Source organism: Hippoglossus hippoglossus, chromosome 6 (assembly GCF_009819705.1).
Source record: "Hippoglossus hippoglossus isolate fHipHip1 chromosome 6, fHipHip1.pri, whole genome shotgun sequence".
NCBI lineage: Eukaryota > Metazoa > Chordata > Actinopteri > Pleuronectiformes > Pleuronectidae > Hippoglossus > Hippoglossus hippoglossus.
The window spans coordinates 15847458-15858050 of record NC_047156.1 but is presented as its reverse complement, the minus strand read 5'-3'; the positions used below and the strand labels follow the sequence as shown (position 1 = coordinate 15858050).

Sequence of the window (10593 nt, the reverse complement as noted above, 5' to 3'; positions counted from 1 at the left end):
ATGATGATGATGATGATGACTTTTATTATTCAGAATCAGGGTCCAGATACCGCATAGATTAAAATACATACAAAAGCCCAAAGGAGAAAAATAAACACAAACATATAAATATTGATGTCTAACATTATTATTGTTGTTGTTATTATTATTATCATCATCATTAATATACCACCTTTACGATTATCCCCAAACGCAACACAAGCGCACCATGTTGTGAAAGTAGAGTACGCGGTCCCTCGAACGCACCATCAGTCCTCCCTGGGAACGCCTCCTGCTGAACAGTAGATCTCAACAGGTCTGGATGGGTGTAAACCTCTTTACACGTAACGGCGGCCTCCATGTTGTTCCAGCCAAGTTGCAGTTAACAAATCTGCTAGCTACTGTACCCGGAGAGGAGGCTAGCTGGTTAGCCGTGTAAACGACCTGGTGCATAACTGCGAGCGTTACATCACGGTGGGTCTTGTCCCCACCTGGGAGGAACAACGCGGAGCAGTTAGTACCTGTGGTCGGTTACTGTGACACGAGCATGACACACTGACCTCTCACTGAATTAACCAAACTAAAGCAGCGGTGACTTTGACGCTCTGTTGTTCCCGAGGAGGAGGCTGGTCTCCGGACGCGAGGGGTTTCTTCGTACCTTGTGAGTAAAACCAGCAAGCTGATAACATGTCGCCCCGTGTTTTTCGCTGTTGTAATGCTAGACGTAAGCCATGCGTGAGGCCTGGGGTTAGTGTTAAGCCTCCCCGCTGAACCGCTGCCCGGCCCTGGGTGTCTGTCCTCCCGGGGTCGTTTGCCATTTCCACCGGCAGCGGCGTCCCGTGGCTGTGGTCTGGGCCTAGCTTAAGTAGCTGCCAGGTACCTCTGCATTTAAGCTAGCCAGCTAACATTGTTTATCTTGTCATGTATTGCCAGCGGTAGACACGAGGAGGTGTTTATCTGTTTTGGTTTAATCCATTGATACATTACGTGGTTCTAATGATACTTGTTTCAACAACTAGAAGCTGCACTTGGTGGACCCAGCTTGCTAATGCTAACAGTGACGTAGGAGTTATGAAATGTTCGTAGCTAAGTGGCCTGTTAGCCGCCGCTGCTAACGGAGCCTCCCCTCTCTCTTTGCTTGGTGGTGACTTTACTTTCATTTTCAGGGGTTTAAGCCAAAAGAGGAGTTATGTCCTGTCCATGCACCTCGGCGGCCCGGCTGTTCCTTAACACTGCACACAGAGGTAAGAAAACGAAAGTGCCCACACTGTGTAAGCTGCATGACATTGTTTTGTTTGCTCCAGCCTGTAAAGTAAGTCTCCAGCTAACCCAGATCACTGCCTGTTATGACAAACATGTAACGTCAACAGGTGGAAAAGTCACTTGTACGAGTTCAGAAGCGACGGCTGAGCAACGTTGCGTCATCATCCAGCCTCACAGAGCCGTGCAGCTGTGTCCTAATATTTTTTTTATAGTAGTGACAAATAAATAAATTAACTTTTAAGAAACATTTCCAAGTAGCTACAGCTAAGCTATCTGGTTACCGGCTTCCATGAAGAAGCAGATGAGGTAACAAGGACACAACTTCACCTACCCCGAAGGGGCATGGAGAAGAAAGTCAGAAGTCTTAAAATCTCAACCACAATTTATAAAGTACAATTTTAGGGATTAATTGATTTTAAAAAAGATGATTTTAAATTAATTGACGGAAAAAGAAAATGTCAAAATGGACTTTCCAGTTTCTCAGAGCCCAATGTAATGTCTTGTTATTTCCAACCAACAATGTTATTAAATATTAAGCTTACAATCATATATGACAAATAAAGTAGTAGATATCAGGGGAAAAGCTGCAACCACAATTAGTTTGGTGTTGTTGGTTAAAAGATGAGTAAAACAACTAATTTAATATATGCTGTTGTTTCAGGATTGTCCTGCTCCCGCTTTCAGCTCTTTTCTCTGAGTCGTCAGGGGTCTCGGGAGGCACATGTACCTCTCCAGGTGCGGGTGAGGTCTTTTTCAGAGACTTCTGTCTGCTTTGCTGCTAAAGATGGGACAACGAAGGACAATGGGAGTGATGGTGGAAAGGTAATCTTCTTGCACAATAAATCTCATGTGTAGCTTTCTTCCAATGTAGGACAGTTTGTACATGGACGAGATGGTAATAAAGTTATTGGTATGTGCTGACACAGTCATGTTTGTTTCACAGAAAAGCATCAGTGAGGGGAAGAGACTTTCTGGTTCTGGAGGATCAGGAAAGGGGGGAAGTCAGCTACGCTGCCCTAAATGTGGAGATCCATGCACGCACGTAGAGACCTTTGTATGTGAGTAATTTAATAAATATTGGACAACTACGGGGGAAAAAAGTGATCTATAGTCTATTTTAGGTCAAAGGTGAATGTTGAACCTTTCAACAGGAGAAAGTGTTAAGAGAAATAGCCTTCAGGTATATTAGTCAACGCTTTTTGTTAAATTACAATGTAACATACTGATCCCATACACGATTCTGGGCTGAAATGTGTTTTTTAATTTAATTTTCTATTATTATTATTGAAGTATTCAAATCTTTAACATTTTCCTGTGATACAAACTTAACAAAATTACTTTAAACACAGTGGTGTGACCACAGCAGATAAACAGTGCACAACAAACATCCACCTCAAGTCATTTTCTGGCACAGCAAATTATAGTCCTGCAATACTGAGGTATTGGTTTGATTGTTGTCTAATGAGCACGGAATAAGAAACCTCTCGAAGATTTCTGCACTGGTTAGTTTTTGTAACTTTCTGAGACTGACATTATTGAGTTTATGTCAGTGATTGACCTGGGGAACAGTTAATGTACATGTTGGCTGTCCAACGCCTTTGAACGATTAACTTAAAGGAAGAGTCATGAATGTACACCGCCACTCGTATGACACTATTCTCCACCTTTTAAACTCTTTATTTGCAAATATTTATTCAGACAATGTGCTGATAAATGAATACATCCCACCCCTTACGTTTCTGCCACTTACTGCACCCAGGTATATTTACCATATGGTCACATTTACAATTTCTGGAATAAGCTTTCCAAGCCATGAATGTGCTGTTTATAGTCATTCATTCATTTCCTCTTGTAGGCCTCAGGTAGAAGTTGGTTGAATTAGCCTTCTTAAATGGATAACCACATATTTACTTACATAGTTGTGACACAAAATCATGTTAACTGAATAAACAGAAAACTGCAGGGATAAAGGTTCAAAAGAGTCCAAGATATTTGAACAAGTTGTGTCAAACCAACAATCACAGCCCAAAGAAATCTAGTGTATAAATACTAATTGTAATACTCTATCACTACAAAAGATTTCTGCGAGTTGGATTCCAGAGAGCGAGGTGTCTGGTGCAGGGCTCCTTGTTGTGTACACTTCCTGTCCTGAGTGCGGGGCCTGCATCAGAAGCCACCACACAGAGTAGCCCTGCAGACAGGTGGGGGTGGGCTGTTGGCAAACCCCATGGTTGTATGCAACCTTTTAAAGGGATAGTTCATCCAAAAATGAAAATAGACTCATTATCTACTCACCCCTAGGCCGAAGAGGGGGGTGGGTGAAGTGTTTCAGTCCACAAAACACTTCTGAAGTCTCAGGGCTAAACTCTGTTAGAGCAGGATACAATACAATCGAACTCAATGGGGGGTCCTTCTTCAGACGTAGTAAAACAGAAAAAAACATGCCTCCGTACTGCTCGTGTGGTGGCATTCCAATTCGACTCGTAACGAGGTCATTTATACTGTTTTAAGCCTAAATGTTCGCTTGGCCATTTGAAATGCTAAGTCCGCTAGCTTACCCACTTCTGGTGGACATTTAGCCTTAAAACACAGTGGAAATTACCTTGTTTCGAGTCGAATTTGAATGTCGGGGCTTCAGGACACTTTGACCACACGAGCAGTATGGAGGCATGTTATTTTTTTCTGTTTTATCACGTCTGAAGATACTAATGTCTTCAATTGTATTGGATTCAGATGCTACACTGTTTACTCCAGAAGTGTTTTGTGGACTCAAACACTTCACCCACCCCTCCATCGACTTAGGGGTGAGTAGATAATGAGTGAATTTTCCTTTCTGGGTGAACTATCCCTTTAACATGAAAACGTCTGCTCTTTTAAAGGTTCACAGAGAGTTGACCCAAATGCAAACATTACTTTTGGATAAGGGCGTATTGCTACACACTATCTGCTCTTCTTCTCAGCTGCCTCAGCAAGTTTTTACATGAAATCCCTCTGGAACTGACTGCAGCACTTCCCTTATGCACCACTACATTATGAATTTATCTTTAAATTTTTTGTGTGAAAACGCATCATAAACTCTTTAAAAGTAACGGGTCTCTATCATAAGGGAAGAATGTCTCTGTGCCTCAGCCTCATGCTGTAACAAATAAAAATGTCCTACAACACTTACTGTATGTATCTTTTTGCCAATGACCAAACTATGCTACATGCAATGCTATGCAAACTAATGTCTGATGTTTCAAATCATGCTTTAGGAATAAAATATAATGCAATGTAACTTTCTGCAGTAACATACTCTAAGTAAACATGTTTTTATCCATGGTTTACTTTTTTGGGTTATCCAGTCACTGAGTCATTTCCGCTTGCTTTTTGCGCAACAAAGTGAAAGTTCATTCTTACATCAAACTTACTCCTCAAAGGTGTGATGTGGTTTTAAATGTTTCAATATGTTTGCCAGTAACAGGTTTCCGGGAGTAATTTTCCTTTACAGTAATTTACTACATCAAAGGGTAGTGAACTAGTGTAAAATATTCAATAATTGAATTCAGTACATAGGATTCAATAGTGACATTAAAATATGCCAGAGGCCACCAATTTTTCTGTATCAACAACAAAACTAATTATCTTTGTTCAGCTAAACTTTGAAAATAATGAATACAACTCATGAGGGGGCATCGTCGATTTACACCGATTTGTCTGGTTTCAGTCAAATTAATCTGCAACCTTGAAAGTCTCTAAAAATGTTTTACCATTGACTGTGTTGTGTGTCATTCTTTTTGTAGCATCAACACGATTTGTCAAATGTGAGAAATGCCATCACTTTTTCGTGGTTCTGTCTGAAACGGACTCTAAGAAGGGGCTAAACAAAGAACCAGAATCTGCTGCAGAGGCTGTGAAACTGGCATTTTCCCAGAAACCTCCCCCTCCCCCCAAGAAGGTGAGACATTGATGCAGAAATTAAAGTCGTCTGAATATACTTTGAAATTACTTTCACTGAAGTGTGACAAATATTACAATTTTATACTGTTTTCTCCCCCCTCAGATATATGCTTATCTCGACAAATACGTTGTGGGCCAGTCCTATGCAAAGAAGGTGTTAGCAGTCGCCGTGTACAACCATTACAAGCGCATCTACAACAACATTCCTGCTGGGAGTCGACAGCAGGTTGAGGTGGAAAAGCAGCCCTCTCTAACACCTCGTGGTCAGTATCCCTGTCTGTAGAGAGATGTTACTCCACTACATTTACATTTCTAATGCATGTACATATACAAACAATCAGGTTTCCACTGATAACTTCGATCAATCCAGTACAGAACATGTTCTGTGTCTTTTTGTTGACATGCAAGTGCTGAAATCAGTGCACTTGTAGTTGTTTAAATTTGCCACAAAAAAGCAACAAGACTTTGATTTATTTAATATTTTACAGTCAAATCTACAAATCTCACAAATAACTGGTTGCAACTGTGGCCTTTGGTTATAACTTGTCTTTAATCATAATCTGTATGATTTGGCATTTGTTCAACAATCATCGTACATGATTGTGTAAAACGTTTTTGCAGGATTGCGTTGAAAATGTCATAGTAGTAAAGATAAATGATCAAATTGATTTGAGTACTTTCGTCCTCCCCTGTAGAGATAGAGATGAGAAGACGAGAGGATGAATACAGATTCACAAGTAAGTGATTGTCACTGTCACTGTTCTCTTTGCCAGAGGTGACTGTAAAAATTATTTAGATATATTTTAATATGCTTTTATTCTTATGATTTGCACAAATGCCAAACTGTACAGATCTTTTTCAGACAGGTGTTTCTTATAAAATGTTTATTGTCTCGCTCAACTAAAAGAATTCCAACTCCAGTGCTGTAGCAGGGACCTGTCTACAGATCAGGACTAAAGCCATAAAATGAAGATAATCTTTGACTGACCACACAATAAGATAAAGTAGCCCAGTGACCTACATTCACATCTGTACTTGTTTCTATTTTCAGTCCAGCCCTCCTCACTTAGTAACTCCACACTGGCACTGACATGGGCACTGATTAAGGCATCCATATTTTTAGCCAGTACATGAGAACTGTTACTAAGCACAGATAGACACACGCATCATCAATGAATGGCATGTTTGAAATATGCAGCAGCGCTTCAAATGTAAAGCATGTGCTGTATGTTGCTAGATAGGTTCTTACCTTTCTAAACTCTGTGGCCTTGTTGTTGCAGAGCTGTTGCAGATCGCAGGGATCAGTCCTCATGGAAACGCTCTGGGAGCCTCAATGCAGCAGCAGGCGAGCCAGCAAGCACCTCAGGAGAAGAGGGGCGGAGAGGTCCTGGATTCCACACACACCGAAATTAAACTGGAGAAGAGCAACATCATACTTCTAGGCCCAACTGGCTCAGGTTAGTGTTGTCAACATTTCCCTAAATTGTGCAAAGTGAGGTGCATCAGATCATGGAGATAAATGCTGTCTTGCCAAAGGGAATTTGATGATGATTGCTCTAATTTCCACAGGAAAAACATTATTGGCGCAGACTCTGGCTCGTTGTCTGGATGTTCCCTTTGCAATTTGCGATTGCACCACACTAACTCAAGCTGGATACGTGGGAGAAGACATTGAGTCGGTCATCGCTAAACTGCTGCAGGATGCCAACTACTCAGTGGAGAAAGCACAGCAAGGTGGGCAGACGGACTAAAATCAAGCACTACAATTTCCCATTTTGTCCCACTTTCCAATTTCTCCAAAGATAACCACCATAGATTGCAAGTTTTCCACTTTGAATCTTGAAGGTTTATCAGTAACAAGAACTGTCTCAGTTCATGCTAATGTCAAACTTACACCCCTGTGGCTCTGTGCTTCTGTGTGATGAGCAGGTATTGTGTTTCTGGACGAGGTGGACAAAATTGGCAGTGTGCCTGGAATCCATCAGCTGAGGGATGTAGGTGGAGAAGGAGTCCAGCAGGTCAGTATTCAATCCACACAAAATAAAACCATATGCAGCGATTTGTTTATATGTTATATCACTCGATGAAATTTGAATCACAGAATGTCTCTTTTGTAAGATTTGAATTTAAAACAGATCAGTAATTTTGAATTTTATATTTAAGACTTTCTCTCTTCTCTCTGTCAGGGTTTGCTTAAACTGTTGGAGGGCACGATTGTCAACGTTCCTGAGAAAAACTCCAGGAAGCTGAGAGGAGAAACAGTTCAGGTCGACACAACAAACATCTTGTTTGTTGCATCAGGTGCCTTCAATGGACTTGACAGAATCATCAGCAGAAGAAAGAATGAAAAGGTGAATTTAACACAGCTCATACACACTCAGCAGGTCTTCAGCTAAGATTCCTGTTTCCTGCATATAACTTAGTAACCTCATGTGTCTGGATTCTTCAGTATTTGGGTTTCGGAACTCCCTCCAACATGGGGAAAGGGCGTCGTGCAGCGGCTGCAGCAGACTTGGCCAACACCAGCGGTGAGACGGACACTGTGGCAGAGATCGAGGAGAAGGACAGGCTGCTGAAGCACGTCGAGGCCAGGGACCTGATCGAGTTCGGAATGATCCCAGAGTTTGTGGGTCGTCTTCCCGTGGTCGTTCCTCTGCACAGCCTGGATGAAGAGACGCTAGTCCGAATCTTGACTGAACCACGCAACGCTGTAGTGCCCCAATACCAGGCTCTTTTCAGCATGGACAAAGTAAGGGCTCTGATATAGTGGTTGCAACATATTCAGATAGACAAGCACAACCTCCTTATTTATTTAGTAGGAACATTATTGAATTTGACTTTTAAAATGGTCACTACTGGCATAGTTGTTGACAGTGCAAAACCCTGTCATCCAGCCAGGTGCTGCATTGGCCAATCAAATACATGCAAGAGCAAATTTCTGGTTGAGAATTCATCTGTATTTATCATTTGTGTGTTTCAGTGTGAACTCAATGTGACTCCGGGTGCCTTGAAGGCCATAGCCAGGATGGCTCTGGAGAGAAAAACAGGAGCTCGGGGGCTCAGATCCATCATGGTATGTTAATTTATTGAGGGTATAACATTTTTCATTTCTTCAGATTTTGAGGTAACACAAAATTAACATATCTTCTTCAATAGGAAAAGCTCCTTCTCGAGCCCATGTTTGAGGTGCCACACTCTGACATCATGGCTGTTGAGCTGAACAAGGACATTGTCCTAGGAAAATCCCTGCCCAGATATATCAGGTCAGTATCTCACAGAACAGGGCCACGTGTACAGCATGCTGGAGATCAGGTTCCTGTAGCCCTGCTCAGTCTCCATATTTGTGTATTTTGAAACCTGAACCGGAGTCTCCATTTGAATTGCAGAGCTCCAGCCAAGGAGACGGCAGAGGAGGAATACGACTCGGGCATCGAGGAGGAGAACTGGCCTCGGCAGGCGGATGCTGCTAACAACTGAAACATGTCACTCATTTCAGCTAAAGACGGAGCTGGCTGAAATCATTCGATTACTCTGAACCCTCGGATACCACCGGTTGGTTTCATTCTAGCCCCTGTCATACAGTCTGTGGACATTGTGTAGAGGTACTGAAGGCTGCTGGTTCTCAGTGAGGAGTGATTTCATGATGAACAAGTTAATAGTGTAACAACCATTGGTCCTGTGCATCAGATGTTAATTCTCTAGTGGTGCACCACATGGTGGACCTTTTATAAAAATATTTCAATCTCTGGGGATTGTTAACATTTTATCTATATAAAGATAATGCTATTTTATTCATGAAAGGATGTGTAGCTAGTTTGTTTTCTCCTCGTGTGGTGATGGGTGTAATAGCAGAGGAAGCAATTCGAAACAATGGGATCACACTGTACACATGAAAACGTGGGCTGCTGAGAAAGCGTAGATGTGGTGTTACCATGTCAAGTAACGCCTTATGTCATAAGTGCATAATATTCCACAAGCACATCAATATTTTTGATGTTTTTTCTTTACCACCATTGTAATAATGGTGCTCACAGTGAAATCAGGCTGTAAATGTTGAGCTACACTGCTTAGGTAGCATTTGTAAGCAGTTTGTATGACATGACCTAATTAGGAGAACTTAATATGAATTGAAATTCACCAGCACACTAAACACAGCAGGTAAAAAACATAATGGTGACTTTTTAAACAGGCACAATGGTTGTTTTTCAGTGTTCACTTCCTTCTCCAGCCAACCTGTTAGGGAATGTACATGTTTATTTGCAGACCTCCGTTTTCACAGGACTAGTTCAGATCGCTGGAAAAGCAGGATTATCAGGTTATTTTGAGAACTTAAAAAGTGTTATTGAAATATCCTCTGATATTGTGGGTTTTTGTTTGTTTTTATGTTGTGTAGAAAGCTATCCTCCAGTATTCATGACTGAAACATATTCCTAAACCAGATAACAATTCAGAATTTTCCAGATTAAAATCTTTACCAGACAAATGGTCCTGCCTCCACTGCTTTGTCAAAGACCCTCACAATAGCAGTTCGTAGTGATGTCATATCCTGTTATTGAATGGCACCTCAAGTCACATGTCTGTACTCAAGTCTCCATCTAAAGGCTCTGACAGACCCACTGTACTCTTCAAGCTTTCCGTGCTATAGAATGCGATTAAACTAGATCTGTTCTCCTTTTGCTTTAAGTTTTCTTTTTCCTCCAGAACTACTTTTTTCTGTTTTCAGAGGTCTGTTAAAGAACCTGTTAACACCCCAAGTTTGTGACTCTTGAGAAATTCTTGTGATTGTTAAAAATATAAATAAAATGTGTATCTCTGTACAGAATTTACATTTTTGTTCTTCAATCTTAAACTCGTCTGAATGTGTACAATGAATTCAGTGTAACATGTTTCAGTGCTGAGAAAGATTTCTCACAAACAACACTGACAAGTCAAAACAGGAAATGAATGCAAAAGACATCACAACATTGTACTGGCTGTTGCCCTCATGTAATCTGTTAATCTCTGGAAAGTATTATGCTGTTCCTGGTTTCCCAATACCTCAGCATTTCCATAATCCTCATTCAAATCCACAATGAAAGTGTTTGAAATGTCAATGAGAAATTTGCAACTAGACAAATAAAATATTGAGAAACCATTTTACATAGTTATGTACAGGTATTGAATGTAAAACGTCTAAGAAATAGAAATATAAAAACATTTAACTCTTAATTTCCTCATGCTTAGTAATATTCTGGTAGATATTTATAAACTACATTGATGTAAACATTCCATTGTTGGACTGTACCTTTGCAGGTAGAACAGGTGGGTGAGATATTATTGGTAAACCTCTCCTCAGATTATGTCAGAGGCTTAGTGATGAAGAGGTTTATCATGATGATGTCTGTGTTAGTCATTTACTCCAGACACATGTCA

The 10593-nt window shown here is 40.9% G+C and overlaps 1 protein-coding gene across 2 annotated transcripts; it reads left to right on the top strand.

Annotated features, from left to right (window-relative positions):
* Window positions 1–322: 322 nt before the first annotated feature.
* On the top strand, window positions 323–10003 carry LOC117762598 (ATP-dependent Clp protease ATP-binding subunit clpX-like, mitochondrial). Of its 2 annotated transcripts, XM_034587021.1 has the most exons (15): window positions 323–640; window positions 1146–1223; window positions 1904–2064; window positions 2186–2300; window positions 5025–5179; window positions 5285–5444; window positions 5877–5918; window positions 6462–6638; window positions 6751–6915; window positions 7111–7199; window positions 7368–7532; window positions 7631–7930; window positions 8162–8254; window positions 8338–8444; window positions 8568–10003. In XM_034587021.1, exons 2-15 carry the CDS (start codon window positions 1169–1171, stop codon window positions 8656–8658), a joined length of 1875 nt encoding a protein of 624 aa, XP_034442912.1. In that variant the 5' UTR covers window positions 323–640; window positions 1146–1168; the 3' UTR covers window positions 8659–10003. The 2 variants fall into 2 exon arrangements, with proteins under 2 accessions (XP_034442912.1, XP_034442913.1); XM_034587022.1 differs by lacking the exon at window positions 5877–5918 and having other exon boundaries at window positions 325–640.
* Window positions 10004–10593: the final 590 nt, after the last annotated feature.

Excerpts from the sequence above, each read along its gene's own strand:
- LOC117762598 (XM_034587021.1), top strand. The coding sequence starts at position 1,169 with ATGTCCTGTCCATGCACCTCGGCGGCCCGGCTGTTCCTTAACACTGCA. Across the intron at positions 5,919-6,461 it reads GGATGAATACAGATTCACAA|AGCTGTTGCAGATCGCAGGG; the intron begins GTAAGTGATTGT and ends TTGTTGTTGCAG. Across the intron at positions 8,255-8,337 it reads GGGGGCTCAGATCCATCATG|GAAAAGCTCCTTCTCGAGCC; the intron begins GTATGTTAATTT and ends CTTCTTCAATAG.